At 37.4% G+C, this 22,359-nt stretch overlaps 2 protein-coding genes across 7 annotated transcripts in view; both read left to right on the top strand.

Moving 5' to 3' along the window:
• The window catches only part of LOC129750921 (uncharacterized), a 296,065-nt gene that overhangs the window by 60,812 nt on the left and 212,894 nt on the right, over positions 1–22,359 (top strand). The window lies entirely within an intron of this gene.
• Positions 5,524–11,490, top strand: LOC129753487 (uncharacterized). Its single transcript, XM_055749302.1, has one exon. It carries the CDS (start codon positions 5,524–5,526, stop codon positions 11,488–11,490), a length of 5,967 nt encoding a protein of 1,988 aa, XP_055605277.1.

Here is a 22,359-nt window from a genome sequence, read left to right as displayed (position 1 = left end):
TGAAGGCCTTGAAAGTTACATATTGTCTGACAAAGAGAATCAACCGCCCAATTCCCTTGAGTGAACTTTATGTACTCTTTACTGAAATTGAAGGTTGCAAAAGTGATTTTTATATAGGTTTTAAGGGACTTAAGTCACATAAAGGGCACAAAACTGCTCAAAACGGGACTTATTTTGCTCAATTCTGATGAGTGAACTATATGTGCTCATTTATGAACTTGAAAGTTGGAAAAGTGATTTATATGTACGTTGTATGGGACTCAAGTCACATAAAGGGCACTAAAGTTCTCAAAACGGTTTTTTTTCATAAAGTAATTTAATACTTGAGGGACCATTCTGATGCGATATTTGTAGGAAATGTAGGAAAGAAGCAATCGAGCACTATGTCAAGTTTGAAATCCGGGGCGTGGAATCATGGCAGCACAACGTACTGAGCATAGTTCAGTTCATAATCAAGAGAAGGTGATATGAACCCATGCCAAGGGTGCAATTGAGATGGAGAAAAAATTTTGCCCATTTTAACAATTTTTGTAAGCTGAATTAAAAGGCCGCTTAAAACTGAATAGACTTGTTCTGGAACTTGAAATCATCAATAAGCACATAAATTTTGAGCTACATAGAACGTACTTCATATCAATGATGGGGCTGAGTTAGCTGTTTTGTACCTGTTTGATGGGACTTTTTGTTGCTTGGGTTAACTTTTTTAATTCGTAGTACCTAGTTGCATATAGAAAAAAATCAAGTTTTGTTTATCTCTTATTTATTTATTTACATAGTATTCCATATCACGACATAACTTGACGAACATAATTCCTAAAATTCACTCGGTCCATGGCAACCGTTCTCAGTCTCCAATTTCTCGGACATGTCACATTCGCCAGATCACGCTTGTCAATCTCTATCCAATCCTAAATTTGCACCAGCCTTTCAAGTTATTCGGAAGTCTTATGCCTGAAGTTTGTCAAATCCACATTCAAGTTATATTTTCCTAATACATTCATTAAAATTTAAAGGAAGTTCGTTGCGCTTAACCTGTTTACGTCCTAAACAAAATTATGCATGGGGATCATTTGTGAGTATTGATCTTTTAAACCTGGTTCAATAATTTTGTACTAAAGAAAAAGGAAGAAATTTAAAAAAGATTATTTATTACATTAAAAAAAATGTTTTTGCCATTATTGTTTATCCATGTTGGAAACAAGCTGTGGAAAATCTTCTTTCAGGTAATTTTTTAAATCATTTGATTCGAAAATGATGTATGTCGCAAGATAAATTTTAAAATCAACTAGGCATATAGTCAACAATAAAACCTTGTTGTAAATTAATCGAAAAATTGCCCTGACACATATTTCACGGGTAAATGTTTTCAAAACATCGACAAATTTACTTAAAACATATTGTCATAATTTTATTTATTCAAGTTTCTAAAATTTTCATGGTGCAAGAATAGGAATAAAAAAAATATGTTTAATATCTGGCACCCTTGATTAATTCGTGTTCGCTGTCACGAGTTACACGAGTTTTCCAAATTACTGCTTTCATTTTGTCTGCTAGAGGATGCTGAAGCTGTCTCTTTTCGTTGTACGGAGAAATCGGCTGTAGTAAATGTTGGTTAATATATTTACTTTAACTGTCATTTATTTTTTCACAGCTGAAAAAAATCAAATTCAACTCCAATCAGATTGCGCAACAATTAGCTTATTTAGTGTAAAAAATTGTGATGAGTAGGGGAAAGTGGGGTAACGTGGGTTACTCTAAATATCTCAGCTGTGTGTTGAGATCAAAATCCCAATCCAACTGTCATCGGCAACACTTTGCGTAAGCATGTTTTTCTATATGTTGTTGATTTATGAACACATATGATGCTTCTTTTATTTAACCAGCCTAGAAAAATGTACTCATACGCTTATGATCTTAGTTTTGTCATGCTCTTTCACGTAGAAAAGAAATTTTTGATGAAACATCAATAAGTCACACAAACGCAACCAATTTGCAAATCATTGCTTGTGGGGAATCGCGGACCACATTTGGTGGGGTATCTTGGGCCACCTATATTTTGGTTTTTTATACATATGGGGATTTTTTTTTATTATCTGACGGGTTTGCGCCGGGGGTCTTCGGATTTTCCCCAAAATTGAAAATTTGGTTCATTTTTGCGACTTAAAAACACATGTATTTTTTTCAGATTTCTAACATTTTTATTTTTTGAGTTAGCTTCGGTTAGATTTTTTTGTAAATAAAAAATAACCATTTTTCAAAGCTACATAACTCTGTTGTTTCTCAACGGAAATTATAAAATAGCACATCAAAATGCATTGAAATTTTATCAGCTTTCCAAATAGAATAGTTGAAAAAAATTTAATAATGACCTTCAACATGAAAAGTTGTAAATAAACTTTAAATGGCGTCTAAAAGTACCGTCTGCACCACCGAATATTTTGCAAAAAATACCATTGTATAGCTCGATTTATGATGCAACTTTCATCTGAAGACACCAAAGTGGGCCATTAAAACCTTGAAGAGTTATGAAAGAAATAATGACAATAAATCTCTTTTTTTGCATCGAAAACAAACAATGGTCGAACAACTGCATTCACATATGGAGATAGCAAGCACTTCTAACAACATGGAAATAAATGAACTTATCAAAGCTGGTAAAAAACACTATTTTTTTCGTCCTTTTCAAACTGCCCCTACTCGCATAACAGTGCCATATGAATTTTCGTCATGTTAGGTCAACATAAGGCTTCAACATAAAAGACTAAAAAAAGAGGTTTTGTTCTAGAAATTTCGAAAAAAAATATCAATTCGTGGCTGTCCTATATGAAATATACCTGAATAACAGTCCCATTTGCGAAATACCACGGATTTGGTTACTTTTCAATGTTTCTTTCGGCGAAATAGTCTTCGGTTTATTGCTTTGAATCATTTAAACATTTTTTTAACTCACTTGATGTCGAATGATGCACACTAGTTTTCGAAGGCAGGTCTGACTTTCTTAGGAATGACTTCCTGAGCGAAAAATTATCGGATGCAATCAAAAATCGTAGAAAGATTCAACTTACAATGTGGAATTCATGATATTTTTTGCAAAAGTATGGTATGTTTCTTTTCTGACAATTGCATTTAGAAGATCAAAAATGATCAAATTTAAGTCTTAGAAAATAGCTTTGTGAGAAAAATATATTTTGTATGGGACTGTTTTGCTAGTAGATTCGAAAAAGGTTTCAAATACGGTCGATTAACAGTCCCATAATGAATAAAAATGGTGCTCTCGACCTCACCAATAACCCAATTTCAAAAATTTCAGGCCTAACGATTTATTATGACAACCTAGAAACGATTTTCGTTTATGCTGAAAGTGGTGTTCACAATTTAAAAATAAAAACTATGTAAAGCACGTCTATATTTCATTTTTTTAATCACATTTTTGTGATCCCTAACACAGGGACTGAACCTTCTACTATTGGCATTGATGATTGCTTCACAATGATCTTTGATCGAAAAATTAATAAGTTACATAGTATATGACCAGGTTGTAAAAGCAACATTCCCATTATTAGTTATATCACTTAAACAATACGATTCTCAGAATTTTGGTTAAAATTTAAAGTCAGTTTTACTGCAAACACTCTACAAAGCACGAAAAAGTAGTGTTTTTTACCTGCTTCGGTGAGTTCTTTTGTTTCCATGTTGTTAGAAGTGCTTGCTATCTCCATATGTGAGTGCAGTTGTTCCACCATTGTTTGTTTTCGATGCAAAAAAAGAGATTTATCGTCATTATTTCTTTCATAACTCTTCATGGTGTTAATGGCCCAATGGAAAGCTGATAAAATTTCAATGCATTTTGATGTGCTATTTTATAATTTCCGTTGAGAAATAACAGAGTTATGTAGCTTTGAAAAATGGTTATTTTTTATTTACAAAAAAATCTAACCGAAGCTAACTCAAAAAATAAAAATGTTAGAAATCTGAAAAAATACATGTGTTTTCAAGTCGCAAAAATGAACCAAATTTTCAATTTTGGGGAAAATCTGAAGACCCGCCGGCGCAAATTGTCAGATAATAATACTAAAAATACATTACTACTATCTGTAAAGTTTCTTATGCCAAATTAAGTGTAATGAAAAATGTTTTGTCCATCTTTTCTTATGCTATGGAGACGAACATAAATCCTATATAAGGAATTTTGCCGAAACGTTTGCAAGCCAGGAATAGGGAAGTATTCGATCATACACAACTCTCTTTTTTATTTCCTCATCTGAAATTGCTTCAAAATAACTAAATGAATTATGAAATATCAGTTTTGGGTCAACTCATAAGCTTTGCACGTTATCTAGTCAATTTGGATTAGGTGGCCCACGTTTCCACATAGTTTTTCAAAATAAAAAAAAATGCTTTTTTTAAAACAGTCAGAACTCGAAAAATTAATGTATTTAAAGAATATTTAAAAAATGCCTAATGATCCCTTTGAAATGTAGAAAATCTGTTATAATGAAGAAGTTATGAAACAAAGAAAAAAAAGTGGCCATGATACCCCACTCTCCCCTACTTGAAGGTTTTAAAAGAAAAACAAACTTTGATCTTTTTTCAGACTTTATGTAGAAAAAAAATTCAACCATTATAAAAATCAGATATCGTATAGACTGTTCCAGAAATTATAAGCAAAGCTAATGTTAACCCCAAGTAACCATAAGCACTAAAACTTAGCCCTTAATCAACACTATATTCCCATATAGAACTCTGAATTAACGCTTGTTTTGCACTATATGCGTATATAATGCAGATTTAATGCTAAAAAGGCGAAATAGCGGGCTGATTATATGCTATCACAACATAGCTGTTGAAACCCCTGGTTTCTGCTATAAAAATGAACCCACCTAAAACTCTTTCTCCCGAACGCTCATGCATTTTGACAAGTAAAACTTGAAGACAGGCAACCACGTTTTGTACTCTAATTGATCGCGAGCGAAAAGTTAAATAGGTATTTTTACCTTTATCTTTGTGAATTTCTTATATTGTTCTAATTAGAGGATTGTGAGGAACAATTATATGAAAAGCCGTGAGTTAACATGCATATCTTAGGCTAAAAATTTGTTATCCTAATTTCATACTTTTCCTACTTAGAACTAACTAGCCACTTAGAAACATAACCACGTTATTCTCCAAGTCACTACCTTCCAAATACTTAGAGCAGTGGAAATCTAACGAGTCCGGATACCCGGAATATGTAAGTTTTTAATAAGCGCTTTGTAGCAATCCGTTACATTAAATAAATTGTATAATTAACTACTAGGAAACTGCTCAAAGTAACGAACACGCACTGAACACAGAAAAATTTGTACACAGGAAAGGAAAACTAAAATTGTGAGTATTAATTATTCTAAAAAATATTTACAAAAGCTGATTATATACAATAAATTACAGTTTGAGCTGCTGCATAAAAACCGATCTGCTACAAGAAATAGTTTTTTCGTCTACAATTCCGAACATTTCTCAAAAATTTTAACCTCACTTTTTGAGATGGCATCATCGAGCTGTGGGAAGTGCGATCGTTTCGATACGGATGACATGATAGCTTGCGAATCATGTTCGGCCCGGTTCCACTGTGACTGTGTGGGAGAGTCCCCAGGAATAACCGGTCGAAAATTTAAGTGCGATGTTTGTCTTTCCAAGAAGACACGGAAAACCACAACTAAAAAGCCTACAAAAGTTGGTGATTCGAGTGCTAATCTTCCGCCCACTCAATCACTGGGTGCTATCCGAGAAGTCTGTGGTAATTTAGCCGTGCTTGTGGATCCCGTTTTATCAATTCCTCCAGTGATGAGTGAAAATTATTCCCGAACACCCGATTGTGATCAAGCCACGATCATCTCCCAAGGTCGTCATACTACCGGCCTAATGGAACTCGATTTTGATCAGGAGCTTCAGAAAATGAGGGACGAAATGGAACGTAACGAGAGGAAGTTGGAACAGGAACGGGTACTACGTGAGAAGCAGCTGGAATTCAAGCGTCAGTATGCCGAAAAGTGCCAAAATCAGGAGAAGCAGCTCCAACAAAAACAACTCGAAATGGAGAAATCCATATTAGCGAAGAAATTAGCTGATGAAATGGAATTTCAACAACAGCAACGTGCACTCCGGGAAGATTACGAGCGCGCTTGTAGTGAAATGCTATCGGTCAGCCAAGAAGAAGCTATCGGTGGATACGATCCGATCAAGGAACGAGATGATCTTTCTGGTATCGAGAAAGTGAAAAAGTGGCTTCGGGATGACGAACCGAAACAAATCAACAATGCGGTCAACCCACATTCGGGTTGTAAATTCGAACGTCCAACGTACCCAAAGCCTCTTGCAGAAAAAGTACAGAAACGAATTATATCTGACGAACAGTCCAGCGCCAGTGGAATTGATGATTACCCCCCGAGAGCTGGTGTCGTACAATCCGTCGTTGATCGCGAGCCGCAGCCAGGGCCAACAAGGGCACAGCTCGCTGCGCGTTCAGCTTTACTAAGAAATTTGCCAACCTTCAGCGGCAAGCCAGAGGAATGGCCGCTTTTTATTAGCTCCTACAAAAATTCAACCGAAGCTTGCGGTTTGTCGAACCAGGAGAATTTAGTGAGGCTTCAAGACTGCCTCAAAGGTCCCGCTCTTGAGTCCGTCCGAAGCCGACTGATGCTGCCGTCTTCAGTACCGAAAATAATTGAAATGCTCCGTGAAGTGTACGGCCGGCCGGAGCAGCTTATACACTCACTGCTCAGCAAAGTAAAACGAGTCGCTGCACCGAGGGTTGATCGGCTAGAAACTTTCATCCAGTTTGGAATGGTTGTCCAGGAATTATGCGACCATCTAGAAGCAGCTGAGCTCCACGATCACCTGGTGAATCCCACCCTGATCCAAGAGCTAGTCGAGAAGCTGCCAGCAGCCACCAAGAGAGAGTGGGTCCAATTCAAACGCGCCGAGGGGAGGACTACCCTCCGAACATTCGCCGATTTTACTTCAAAAATCATGTCTGAAGCTAGCGAAGTAACTTTGGTGGTGGACCAGAAGTTTTCTGACCTTCGACTCGGTGAAAAGCCTAGATCAAAGGAAAAAGGTTTCCTTCAGGCGCATTCCAGTGGAGCTGTGGGGAATCCATTCCCGGTACCATCGATTTGTCGATTCTGCAGAAAGGATAATCACAGAATCCGAAACTGTGATGATTTCCGATCACGTCCCCTGAAGGAAAGAATCAGACTGATGACCCAGTGGAAGCTTTGTGAGCTATGTCTGAATGAGCACGACGGATGGTGCCGATTCAAAATAACGTGCAACGTAGGTTCCTGCCGTCAACATCATCATCCACTAGTACATCGTGATTCCCGAGAACCCCTACCAGCAAGGCAACATTCTGTGCGATCAATGGATGATTCTCCCGCTCAATCTCCCATGCCAATGAACGCCCATCATCACACGAAATTTCCCGTTATTTTCCGAATGACTCCAGTCACTATACACAACGGTAACCATTCAATAAAAACGATGGCATACATTGACGAGGGTTCGTCAATCACATTGATCGAAGACAACCTAGCACGAGAGTTAGAATTGAAAGGCATTCCCCAACCGCTGACTTTGCAGTGGACCGCAAACGTAGTTCGGCACGAAGCTCTCTCCGAGTGTGTCTGCGTAGAAATTTCCGGCGATGGAGGTGATCGTTTCCAGCTGAGTGATGCGCATACAGTTAAGAAGATGCACCTACCGCGCCAGCTGATCGACTTTCAACAAATTTCGAACCAGTATCCACACTTGCGAGGTGTGTTTGCTGCTACCCACACAGGGGAAGAGCCACGAATATTAATCGGATTGAATAATGTTTTCTTGTTTGCGCCGCTCGAATCACGAGTCGGTGATCCGTCGGAGCCGATCGCTGTCCGCTCGCATCTGGGGTGGACAATCTACGGGCCACGAAAGCCACAAGGTTCCTCTGTGTTTGTTGGCTGCCATGACGAGATGCGTGTTACGAATCTAGACCTGCACGATCAGATTCGTACTTATTTCCAAGCCGATGATTCGGGTTTTCTGGTGAAAGAGTTGCCGGAGTCCGACGATTTGAAGCGAGCTCGTTCCATCTTGAACCGCACTACCGTTCGAGTTGATGGACGCTACGAGGTTGGTCTTTTGTGGGCAAAGGACGATATTAAGCTCCCAGACAGTTTTGCTATGGCTTTACAGCGAGAGAAACATTTCGAGCGCCGTTTGAAAAAGAATCCACACATCGAGCAAGTTGTTCGCCAGCAAGTTGAGGCGTACTTATCGAAGCGCTATGCGCATAAAGCTACGCCTGAAGAATTAGATTCTGCAGAACCGGGACGAATTTGGTACCTCCCGTTAAATTATGTCGAGAACCCGAAAAAGCCGGGTAAAGTGAGGTTGGTGTGGGACGCCGCCGCTCAAGCGCATGGAATATCGCTCAATTCCGTACTACTGCCGGGGCCCGATCTCCTCACATCCCTCCCAGCTGTAATTCAACGATTCCGAGAGCGAAAGGTTGCTTTCGGAGCGGACCTCCGCGAAATGTATCATCAGATACGCGTGCGGGAGCAGGACCGTCAAGCCCAACGGTTTCTCTTCCGAAGTAATCCCAACGTCGAGCCCGAAATTTACATTATGGATGTCTGCACGTTCGGGTCGGCGTGTTCCCCTGCCGTGGCTCAGTTCGTGAAGAAACTGAATGCTACTCAATTTGTCGACAAGTTTCCCGAAGCCGTTGGCGTTATTGACAGGCGTCATTACGTCGACGACTATTATGACTGTACCGATACCGAGGAACAAGCGATCACCCGAGCGCAGCAAGTGCGATACATACACCAGCAAGCAGGCTTCGAATTCCATGGCTGGGTTTCGAACTGCAAGTCTGTTCTTCAAGCTCTCGGTGCCCCTTCGACTACGGAAGTGGCGTTAAGCGACCCCAAAACCAGTGGCACTCAGCGTGTTTTGGGGATAATTTGGAAACCGGAAGAAGATGTTTTTGTTTTTTCTACCGATGTCCGAACTGATCTACAACCATATTTCTACAACCAAATCAGACCAACGAAACGCATCGCCATCAGCGGAATCATGAGCCTTTTTGATCCGCTAGGATTCTTGGCGCCATTCACTATTCTCGGGAAACTCCTACTCCAGGATCTTTGGCGGACCGGATGTGAATGGGACCAGTTGATTGACGACGATAGCTTTGCAAAATGGCAACAATTTACTTCCTTCATGCCAGCTGTTGGGTCTGTGAAAATCGAACGCTGTTATCTGCAAACGTTTTCCCCGGAAGCATACGGCACTTTAGAATTGCATACGTTTGTGGATGCCTCCGAACAGGCGTATGGGGCAACATCTTTCTTTCGCATTACCGAGGGAAATAGCTACCGATGCTCACTAGTCATGGCGAAAACTAAAGTGAGCCCGCTTAAGCAGTTGTCAATTCCCAGGATGGAACTGTGTGCTGCAGTTCTCGGCTCTGCACTTGTTAACAAAATCGAATGCGAACACGATCTGAAGGTGACGAAGCGAGTGTTCTGGTCCGATTCCCGGACAGTGCTGTCTTGGATTCGCTCCGACCAACGTAAATATAAACCGTTCGTTGGATTTCGTATCGGAACAATTTTGCAGAACACAAAAATCGACGAATGGCGATGGGTTCCAACCAAACACAACATCGCTGACATCGTGACGAAACCGAGTGCTAGTCTGTTCTTGGAAACTGATAGTCCCTGGTTTCTAGGCCCAGATTTTTTGCGAAAAGATGAGAGCGAGTGGCCTGAGCAACATTTACCTTCTCCAAACACCACTGAAGAACTTCGTGTTTGCCATCAACATCATACTACGATATCTTCTTTTTCTTTTATTGATGTCACACGAATTTCGAAGTGGAATATTCTCCTGCGTACCATATGCTGTGTGTTTCGTTTCGCTTCAAATTGTCGACGTAAAGCTAAAAAAGAACCGATTGAGACAGTTGAAGCTCCAGATTCTACGAAAAGGTTGGTGGTTCGTTTTGTGCCTGGAGTGGTAGTTCCGCTGCAGCAAAGCGAGTATGAGCGCGCCGAGACAGTGTTGTGGAAAATGGCTCAACATCAACACTACTTCGATGAATTAGCAACTCTGAAAAAGAACGAGGGACTGCCGAAAGAAAAGTGGCTAAGTATCGAGAAAACAAGTCCGTTACATCGTTTATTGCCGTTTCTCGATGACTTGGGTGTACTTCGCGTCGACGGGAGAACTAGAGAAGCCACTTTTATTCCGTTTGACACCCGTTTCCCCATCATTCTGCCAAGAGAGCATGCCGTCACATATCATCTTATCAACTTCTATCATCAGCGATACGGCCATGCTAATAAGGAGACGGTTTTTAACGAAATGCGCCAACGATTCCACATCTCTAAACTTCGTCCAGTAATCGATCGTGTGGGGAAGCAGTGCCAGTGGTGTGCAGTTCGAAAATCCCGACCGAGACCAGCAAGAATGGCCCCACTCCCTGTCGAACGTATCACACCTTATTTGAAGCCGTTTAGCTATGTTGGTGTGGACTATTTTGGGCCGATCGAGGTGACTGTCGGACGTCGATCAGAAAAACGTTGGATTGTGTTATTCACATGTCTCTCTGTACGAGCAATCCATCTCGAAGTGGCCTATCGACTGAACACTGATTCTTGCATCATGGCAATCCGAAGATTCGTCCTGCGCCGTGGGCCTCCTGTTACGTTTTTCTCCGATAACGGGACTAATCTGAAGGCCGCCAGTAAGGAACTGCAAGAGCAAATTAAACACATCGACACCGCTTCTGCAAATGTGTTCACAAATGCGAGGACCCGTTGGAGCTTCAATCCGCCATCCGCCCCACACATGGGGGGCATATGGGAGCGCATGGTGCGCTCAACGAAAGCTGCTATGACCACGCTGACATCCGGAAGCCGAATGACCGACGAGATTCTGCTCACAGTAATAACTGAAGCCGAAGAGATCGTCAATACTCGTCCCTTAGTCTATCTGCCGCAGGACTCGGATGTGCCCGAATCATTGACCCCGAACCATTTTCTGCGAGGTAGCTCTTCGGGCCAACTGGATCTACCTATACCTCCGACTGGGGAGGCTGCTGCCTTGAGAAGCACGTACCGCCGATCGCAGCTGCTTTCCGATGAACTTTGGAAAAGGTGGCTGAAAGAATACTTGCCGTCTCTCAACGTCCGAAGCAAATGGATTGAGTCGAACGAGCCGCTGAAGAAGGATGACTTGGTTTTCGTTACCGATGACCTTTGCCGTAACAGTTGGATCCGGGGACAAATCGTGGACGTTATTCCAGGAAAGGACAACCAGGTGCGCCAGGTGTTGGTTCGCACGTCTTCAGGAGTCTTTCGACGGCCGGTAACGAAACTAGCAGTAATCGAGGTAGGTTCATCTAGTAAATCTGACTCGGAAGCAGGTTCCGGACAAGTTTTACGGGCCGGGGAGTGTTGAAACCCCTGGTTTCTGCTATAAAAATGAACCCACCTAAAACTCTTTCTCCCGAACGCTCATGCATTTTGACAAGTAAAACTTGAAGACAGGCAACCACGTTTTGTACTCTAATTGATCGCGAGCGAAAAGTTAAATAGGTATTTTTACCTTTATCTTTGTGAATTTCTTATATTGTTCTAATTAGAGGATTGTGAGGAACAATTATATGAAAAGCCGTGAGTTAACATGCATATCTTAGGCTAAAAATTTGTTATCCTAATTTCATACTTTTCCTACTTAGAACTAACTAGCCACTTAGAAACATAACCACGTTATTCTCCAAGTCACTACCTTCCAAATACTTAGAGCAGTGGAAATCTAACGAGTCCGGATACCCGGAATATGTAAGTTTTTAATAAGCGCTTTGTAGCAATCCGTTACATTAAATAAATTGTATAATTAACTACTAGGAAACTGCTCAAAGTAACGAACACGCACTGAACACAGAAAAATTTGTACACAGGAAAGGAAAACTAAAATTGTGAGTATTAATTATTCTAAAAAATATTTACAAAAGCTGATTATATACAATAAATTACAGTTTGAGCTGCTGCATAAAAACCGATCTGCTACAAGAAATAGTTTTTTCGTCTACAATTCCGAACAATAGCCTTTAATAAGCATTACAAATACTGAATTAGAGCACCATCAAAACGTCATTTTTCACCAGCCGTATGAAAGCATTAACAATGCATACTTAGAACACCTTTTAATTGATTGATCATGATTGATGTGAAACGGAAATTCAAAATAGGAAATTATTTTTTGATTTATTTAAATGAACAAAAATTAAAAAATAAAATCATTACCTACAACATCAATCAACCTGCTGAATGATTATGCTTGCTTAATGAAGTGTTATGTGAAATGAGAAGTGATTATAATTGAATTATGAATTAACTTTGATGAGTCTCGAACCGAGGATCCCTCAGCAGCCTTTATCTTTCCTTGAGCCTTTACCATTTCGACCACTCTTGATGCTGATAAGGTAGGTGAAAAAACCCGTACTTCAAGTACTGTTCGGGTCACACAACTTCATAGACAATATGTGTGTTCAATGGAAGTTAGTCGAAACAGGTTGAAATAAGTCGAAACAAGTAGGAATGGATTTTGACAGTTGGTAATCTGTCTCTTTCCAATTGACTTCGACCGATTTCAACCAGGTCGTCCGTTGAACATACTTACACCAATACTAATGCGTGTTTTGTGCGTTTTGCACACGAATTTCTAGACAGACCGAAATAGATCACGCGAAAATTTAGACGCGTATCGTAACGGGCTAGAAAACAAGCTTATATGCATGGAATCCTTAAATGTATTGAAATAAAAAATTTCGTAATATTAAATGAGACTGAAAAAGCGATGATGGGACAATCTGAATTAATTTTCCCATGCATCTGCAGAGTTCCGCGACATTTTGCCGGTTGCTTTTTGTGGACGTGTTCACATTAGTAGACCATCTTGGTCTTAGCCGTCCACAAACAAAAAAATAAATAACAAAAATTGCATGGAATTATTTCAAACGCATTCGTGAGGTAAAACCATTGAATTTCTTATAAATAAGATAACTTTATGACCAGTTTTTATTTCATTCATTCCCCCCGGGGCAAGTGCAAACGTCTTCTACCGCACAGCACAGGAATAATTGCAGGAAGTGTTAGCACTGCGACAATCCCATCGACTCGAAACACACAGAACCGACTGCCGACTGAATTCAAACATCCAGAGGACTTGACGAAAATGAAATGGCGAAAACGAAACAAAAACTTGCTCTCTGTCTGACACACACGCTGCATGTGTGTTAGTGTGGTAGAAATGAATCCTGCTTTCAAGCTGGATCGGTTTCGACTAGTTTCGATCGATTTCAACTTGCTCCGTTGAACAACGACCAGACCTGTTTCGACCAAAACATGAGCCCGTTGAACAACGACCACTTGACAGAAACTAGTCGAAACCAATCGCTACTTACGATTGAACGCAGCTAATGTATGCATGAGAAGGTTTGGAAATGTATTGGAAAACTTTGGGAGAAGACAACTGCAACTGCCCGCTCTGATTATTTTCGTTTGCTGTCTTGCTTACTCATACGCACCAAATGAAAAAATCATTCTTGTTTACATTCGCGGGTTTGACGTTTCTGCGCTTTATAAAAGCTTTATATAAGCATTAACAGGAAGTTCTAGTGCTACAGTCTTAATGCTTGTTAATTTTACATAGTTGCTCTATATGTGCATATAGTGCTATCATTAGTGCTAATTTTTGTTATTGCTTTCATGCATTAATAATGCTTATATAAAACTAAAAGGCATTATGAATGTTGATATAATTCTAACTTGCATTAGAAATGTTGAATTAATGCTGATTAAGGGTTAGGGCTTAATGCTTATGGTTACTTAGGACGGTCATTTTGAATCGAATATTTTTTCGAATTCTACTAAGTCCTTTTGTTTACACATTTCTGTGCTTGATAATATCAATAAAAAAATTAGTTTGTGATTACGTTTCAAAATGGGTGATCTTACTCCGGAAAAGAGAAAATGTATCGTGCACGAGTGGTGTATCGTGCACAAGTCTGTTCAATGAAGTCTAGTCGAAACGGGTCGAAAAAAGTAGAAATGGATTGACAGTTGATCACCTGTCTCTTTCCAATCGACTTCGACCGATTTCTACCAAGTCTAAACGGATCCTGCTGCCGAGCTGGATCGGTTTCGACTAGTTCCAACTTGCTCCATTGAACAACAACCTGACTAGTTTCGACCAAAACATTTGCTCGTTGAACATCTACCAGTTGACAGAAACCAGTTAAAACCGATTTTTACCAACCGTAGAACGAAGCTGTAATCTCATTGAGAAAGTTGCCCAAAGAAGAGGATGTGAGCGTCGGAGCGTCTTTTAAAAAATAATGATGAACATTGTACATTTGAAGATGAACCACTCGACCACTCGAGAATCTGGTCCTGTAAGTCCTACTATCGACAAAAAGGTCAGGGATGTCTACAAGCAGAAATCATCGGTTCCATTCGGGATGTGGCCAGAAAGTCGGGACTTCGACGTCTAACGTGATGCGTCTTAAAGAGCGACTTGGGCTCAAGACGTACCGGAAGCAGAAAAAAAAACCTAAAAAGAACCCAAAATCAAGCCGCTTCTGTCAAACCAAGAGCCCGGAAATTGTATGATACAATATTTTGCAAAAATGAACGTATGTGAAATTGGACTATAAAACCCTTCCTGGGTCACAATACTTTACTGTACGTAAGGACAAGGATATCCCCGAAACGGAGAAAGCCATTTTCACCGAAAAATTTGGCAAGAAAGTGAGATGGTGCGGCAAACAATTTGCTAGTGCGACAAAATATCTAGCCTGTACGTCGCATATCTAGCCCGTGTTCATCGGAAATAATGAACACCCAGAACTATATCAAGAAATGCCTCCAGAAGCTTTTATTGTCGATGATCAAGTAGCATGATGGACCCCATAGTACATGGAAAATAACAGGTAGGCCATTGCGCTTAACCTCACTTCAAAGCTCCGTGTATATACACAGCATGCTTGCATACCAACAAAAATAGTTATGAGAATTTGGCAATTTTGTATAGAATGGCAACCAAAATTATTAATTTCACCGTCGATAGCCATTCGATTCTTTCGAAAAGGGCTTCAGATTAAAGGTTGTTTCTTCAGGGTCATCGGAAACTATTTTTTGCTTCGGATTTTTTGATCTGAACCATAAATAATGAGCATTCAAAAGAAATTTTCATCGCCGTCCTTGTTTTTTGAGAGCAAGCAATGTAATATTTTCTTTTGTCCATGTTAAAAATTTGATAAATGATCTAAAATACTTCATGTTTCTGTGACAAAAAGTCAATTTGTTTGAATTTTTATTCAAATCGCACAAGAAAAAGGCCACACAAGGCTAAAATATCACCAGATTTTAGTTTGAAATCGACAAAAAGCCAATTGCATATTACTTTTAGAGATGTTGAAAAGCCAAATATTGTTTGTTGCATTAAAATGCATAAGTGCATATTTATCACATAATTTTAATGCTTGTCAATTTTAAGAAAAATATGATTTTCTGATAAATTCCATACATTTGCCAGTTATTCCCATAACAATTTTTCGGGGCCTCCTACCAATACGTTGAAAGAGAGCGGAATAGCCTACCTTGTATATTTCAAAGTACTATGGATGGACCCGTCATATTTTGGACCGATTTGGCATCCTGTCACTACGCCAAAGACACACAAGGGTGGTACAAAATTCAAAACGTCTGTGTTATGCCAAAAACGTGAACCCGCCAAATTGCCCAGGCTCTGAGGCACGGCTAATCGAGACTTGTTGGGCTTTGACCAAAGCAAAGCTACGAATACACATCAAACCAGCTGATGACATCGTAAAATTTAAAAAGGATTGGCCAAAAGTGGTGAAAATTGTGGGTAATGCAACTGTGCAGAAGCTTAGAAGTCATCTTCGAGGAAAAGTGTGAACTCTGACTTATGATTAAAGATTTTCATCAAATAACAGTCCAGTGTAAGGTAGGACACAAATAATGATCCAGTATGCCAAAAAAAATTGAATACCTAAAACAATTTTTATTATTATTTTGAAAGTGTGCCTTCAATTTCTCGAATAGTCTATAAAATCATAGCATTTAGGAAATTGTAAAGGTGAAAAATTGTATGCAGAATATTTTTTATACGAAAATTTTAAAAATGAATCTTGAAGAGAAGTTTATCGGGGAAAATCCAAGACTACAAATTTAAGGTAAAATATGACAGAACTCGAACAGTTTTTAAGCGATTGATATAAAGGTTTTGAATCAACTAGATAATAAAAGATTTGAAGACACTTCCCATTTTGTATAGAATGGCTTATGTACAAAATCTTAAAAAAAATATGGGATAAATCGGATTAATTATAAATTATTTTCTCCAAGTTTCTTACATAATAAATAATTTTCTCCATAAATTATTTTCTCCAAGTTTCTTACATAAGCTTGATTTGAAATTATTGCAATGTGTTAAAAGACGTATCCTTGGTTCCAACCCGAATAGAAAAAGTTTTAATGAAATGAGATGATTCTTTGCATTGAAAGATTAGGGCATAGCTTTTGGAATAGGGCATAAAACATAAAATGATGTCAACATTAAAATGAACATTCTGATATTTTTTTAAAAAAAAGTCCTAACTTGTATCTTGCTAAATTCAAAAATACAAATTCCTGGTAAAAGCATAAAACAAAAGTAAACCAAAAAAACCTTCTACTACAAGTATCTTTCGTCATAAACAATTTGATCATTCATTATTTTAATATTAGAAATTTCTACAAACAAACAAAACTGGCAAATATGTGCCATACTGGGAATACTGAGATCAAATTTCGTCAAATTATTTTATTTGCGAATCGTAAAAACAAAAATTGTTTAAGTAATGTCAAGGTAAGTACACTGAGGTTTTTTTAGGCTGTATTTCGTACCGCGTAAAAAAAACGCGTTAATTCGAAAATCCGCGTAAAAAAACCGCGGTAATTCGAAAATCCGCGTAAAAAAAAACCTCGTTAATTCGAAAATCCGCGTAAAAAAACCCCGAAATTCGAAAATCCACGTAAAAAATCCATTTTAATTAAATAATTCGCCTAAAAAAGCACGTTACTGAAAAAACGCGTAAGAATCATGGTTATTTCAAAACTTGCGTACAATCATAGTTTATTTTTAAGATGAAAAACAAAATCAATTAGATTTATAGAATAGTAGAATATAGTGAGGCTAATTTGACAGTGTGGAATTCAGATCGTCTCATGTCTCAGGTCTTGTCTTAGGTCTCATGTCTGATGTCTCAGGTCTCAGGTCTCATGTCTCATGTTTCAGGTCTCATGTCTCATGTCTCATGTCTTATGTCTTATGTCTTATGTCTGATGTCTCATGTCTCAGGTCTCATGTCTCATGTTTCAGGTCTCATGTCTCATGTCTCATGTTTCATGTCTCAGGTCTCAAGTCTCAGGTCTCATGTCTCATGTCTCGTGTCTCAGATCTTGAGTCTCATATTTCAGGTCTCAAATCTCAGGTCTCATGTCTCAAGTCTCAGGTCTCAAGTTTCAGGTCTCATGTCTCAGATCCATGTAACACGTTCTTAGTCTCAGAGCTAAGATTTTCCCAACTACAAAAAGATTCTAAGTGTTTTCCTTTGAAAAAGTCTTATAATATTTCTCTCAAAAACCGCGTTAATTCGAAAATCCGCTTAAAAAAAACCGCGTTAATTCAAAAATCCGCGTAAAAAAAGCCCCGTAAAAAATACCGTGTAAAAAAACCGCGTAAAAAAAACCTCATTGTATGAGATTTTTCTTCTTCTTTTTTATTGATTGATTTTAAACATAAATGACTTCATATAAAAAATAAAATTTTTGATATACAGCCCCCTTCGATTTTGGCAACATGCCCGAACATTTTGTGTTGCCAAAATCGAATGTTTCCAAAATCGAACGGTTTTTTTTCTTAAATTTTTTTTCTTTCATTTTTACAAAATAACTATTTTTATTACCTTTAATGTTATTTTTAGTCAATTTCCGATAATTTTTGTCATTATTTTTTTATCACTTTTTCTCATGTTTTGATGCACTTTGCACTACTCTTGTTTTGTTTATAATCTTGGCTGTTTTTGTCATATTTGATGATTTTGTCATTTTTCATCATTTTCTAGTTGTTTTTTTGTTATTTTTAATCTTTTGTTTGTTTTTGTTTTTATTTTTTTTAAATTTTTTATCATTTTGTCACTTTTGAGTACTTTACAATTTTTTAAAAAACTTTTGTTTTTCTTGTTGTATTTTATCACCATTTCAGAACATTAAAACGTATTTATGGCGTTTGTTTCAATTATATTGGTCCTGTTATGGAGAAAACTAAAAGATAATGTCGCTTCTAAAAACCGTTCGATTTTGGCACATGTGCCAAAATCGGATGTTGCCAAAATCGAATGTTGCCAAAAACGAACGGGGTCTGTAGATATCAAAGCGTCGTAAATAAATATTTCTAAGAATTAAAATTGCAGCAGTTAATTTAAACAAATTATGTTGTTATTTAAATTTTATAGAAAGTTTGAACAAATCAGTGTAAAATCTAAACAATTTAAGCAAAGTTAGTTTACTCTGAAAACCACTTCAAAGTGTCTCTTGTCAAACTTCTTCATTGTGATCGCTTCACGTCTAAGCGTTAAGCCGGTCTACGATATTTGTCTTAGGTTTTCTATGAACCAATTCTAAATGTTAAATTGGAAATGAATTAAACTGTCAGGAAAACTTTCACATTTGCAATTTCCAACCTTTTAAATATTAAATTTTTGTCAGCTAAATTTTCAGCAGAATCACTTACTAACCTTTCAGTTCTAATCCTTGCAATATGTGCATTCTATAGTGCCAGCAAAAGTAATGAAAACAAAGCGTCATCTGTCGTAAAAACTTCTCCATTAGAATGGGGACCGAAAGATTTTCACCAAGCTCCACCATCAACGGCACATCGGTAGGAACAACAATCAAGGAATCACCACTAGCAGTAAGCAATAACCTGTTCATTGTGGGTTCGAATTCGAGGGAGGACAGGAGGTTTGACAGCCTTCCAGAAACCAGCAAAATGGCAAACAACCCTGGAATTAACCAACCATCCGCTCTCACTTTAGAAAATTGCCCCCTTTCCGATAAAGTCGAAAGCACTTTCGGTTTAAATATTCCCACCAACTTTCAGTTTTGCCAGTTTGGGTGAAAGGTTCATATATGTATGCATGCAATAACAACATCAGCAAAAACTGTATTGAGGTGAGCACCTCTAACCTTCTAGGAAATTCGTCGTCATACGAGCTTTCCACCCACCTGATAAATATTTCCGGGGCTCCACCACCGGAAAACTGTCGGAATCCTTATGAACTTGATCTCCAACCATCGGGTTGGGCTATACTAAATACTGAATATATGTACTAGGAGGCAGCCGTGTGGCGAGCGCCAATTTAATGGGTGGTTTTTAGTTTGAAATTATCCGAAAACAGTCACTAGACTTGATTGCTCGGAAAAGGGTTAACGTTTCCCTGTGAGTGAAGTCGATTTTCCGGAAAATAGAATTTCGTTCATGTATTTGTGGAGATTCGTAAGCTATATCAATTATTTTCTAGGAAATGTTTAGAGAAAACAAAATCCGTTTAAAAAAATGAAAATTTTCAATATTAGTCAAAGTGTTATTGTGAATTTCTACCCGAAAATTTTATGTGAAAATCCTAACGAGTTGGAAGGGTTAAAAAATCGCTAAACTCATCTTATCACGTTTTAAATTTTTCCAAGAGTCAACAACCCGTCCACGAAATCGCTACCCTTGTTAAGATATAAAAGATATTTGCTGAGCTGCCCTGTTTTTAATTTCTACAAGAACCCCACCAAAATACCGACCAGCATAGTTCCGGTTTCGAGTTGTTCAAACGAGACCAAACTCAACCCAACATGATTCTGTATTTTTCTTTTTCTTTTTTCCGTTACCTTTTTTTTTGCTGCCATCGGACAATCAAGATAAAAATTTTAATTTGCATCCAAAGTGAGTCAGCCAGCCAGCCAGCCAACGAGCAAGTTCTCTACAACTTGAAACAGTCTGTTTTAAAGCGAGAAAAACGAAATTTTGCCGGGGTTTTAATTTTGATTTAATTTTAACTCGTTTGATGCTGATGCTCATGAAAAAAAGATTGTGAAATATTTTCGGGAAGTAGAATTCATTTGATTGATTTATTTTTTCTCTCTCTTTTTCGAGAGATTACGGGGGAACTTTAAATCACGAACGACACAAATTACATCTTTCAATTTTAAACCTTTTTTTCGGTAAAAACAGTTGAACAAGTCGATAGGCAGTACCGTAAAACGGGGAAACTTTGATCACCGGGTTAGCTTTGACCTACACTAAATTTTTCCACGTTATCATCAATAACTCAGTATATAGTTCGAATTTTTGAAAATTGTTTTCCACGTTTGAAAGCCTAGAAATTGAGAATCAAATTGGCAAAATTAGTTTTTTTTTAATTTCTCTGTAAGTAAAAATGTGATTTCTAAATCATAAAATATCTATTTGTTCCAAGGCTCTCAAATAAACAGCTCTCCTGATGATACCAAAACGCATTAAGAAGCAAACGGGTTGTTGGATGAGAAAGAACAACTTTTTTTCTTCGTATATGTATACAGACCCCGTTCGTTTTTGGCAACATTCGATTTTGGCAACATTCGATTTTGGCAACATCCGATTTTGGCACATGTGCCAAAATCGAACGGTTTTTAGAAACAACATTAAAATTAAGTTTTCGTTATAACAGGATCAATTTAAATGAGAAAAATACCACTAATACGTTTTTGTGTTCTGAAATGATGATAAAATGCATCAATAAAAACAAAAGTTTTTTAAAAAATTTATTAAGTACTAAAAAATGGCAAAAACTTGAAAAATTCAAAAAGTTAAAAAACAAATTCAAACAAAAGACTGAAAATGACTAAAAACAACTAAAAAATGATGAAGAACGAAAAAAACAGCAAATACGACAAATGAAAACAAACATAATAAACAAAACAAGATAAGTGCGAAATGCATCAAAAACATGATAAAAAAAATCAAAAATCACTAGAAATGGTCGGAAATTGACTAAAAATAAAGTTTTTGATAATAATATTAGTGATTTTGTAAAAATAACTGATAAAAAAGTGGAAAAAAAAACCGTTCGATTTTGGCAACATTCGATTTTGGCAACACAAAATGTACGAGCGTGTTGCCAAAATCGAACGGGGTCTGTAGTTAAAGTGCTTTTTTATAGTCTTTAAATGATAATTTTTTTTTAATTTAAAAACTAAGGACATTTTCCCAGAGTAAGCCCGTAAAGGAAACACGGATAGGAACCCTTTCAAATGGTTTACTTTGAAGAAAAAATGAAAATGAAAATAATGCGAGTGCCTAGGAGAATGTGTGAAGGTAAAATTTAATTTGTATTTTGTAGCTAAAACTATTTAGCAATTGTTAAAATTTTTGCCTCTAAATGTATGCAGCATCATTTTTTTTTCGATTATAAATGTTTTTAAATGAAAACGTTAAAAAGCAAGCTAAAAATGATGAACTAGCATTTTTATATATTATGAAGGTGTTTTTTATCCTTTATGATCATGAATACTAGAAAAAATCGTCAAAATAGAGACAGATCAATGTAACCCCAAAGCATCAAATTCTGAACAGAGACGAAATCGAATTTTAAATCAAATTGAAAGTAGTCTAATGAATTTCTGCAACCATGTTTTACATTCATAGGAGTCCAGTACTGGTTTTAAAAATATGAAACATGCCTTATTTTCCTTAACAGAAAAAAAATATTCGAAAAATATTGAAAAAAGTGATCAATCTTACCTCGGATTTCGGTACCTAAAACTATATTTAAGTAATAATTGAGCAGCCCCACTTTGTTGTGCGAATAGTTTCGATTGCATATATGAAACTTGTTTCACTAATCTATTTAAAAAATATTTTGTAAAGATCAATCGAGTTATTTTTTAGATATCTTGGTTGATCTTTACAAAATATTGTTGGTTTGGTGAATATTTTTTGACAACAATATTTTTGCTCAAGCAATGCATGAATAATACAAATTTTAAAGTTTTTACATATTTCATTATTCATTTTTAAATTCATTTACATTAACAGTTTTTCACATTGAAAAGAAACTTTTGAAATAGTTATATTTATAAAAGATTTCTTTAGTAACTAAATAGGTATTTTAATGAAAAAAACAATATTGACAATGTATTTAAAATACACAAACAATGAGAAATTCCT

This window comes from Uranotaenia lowii, chromosome 3, assembly GCF_029784155.1.
Source record: "Uranotaenia lowii strain MFRU-FL chromosome 3, ASM2978415v1, whole genome shotgun sequence".
NCBI classification, from domain to species: domain Eukaryota; kingdom Metazoa; phylum Arthropoda; class Insecta; order Diptera; family Culicidae; genus Uranotaenia; species Uranotaenia lowii.
This window is presented reverse-complemented; position numbering and strand designations above follow the sequence as displayed.

What these genes read in the sequence shown, in the direction of transcription:
- LOC129753487 (XM_055749302.1), top strand. Translation starts at nt 5,524, where the DNA reads ATGGCATCATCGAGCTGTGGGAAGTGCGATCGTTTCGATACGGATGAC.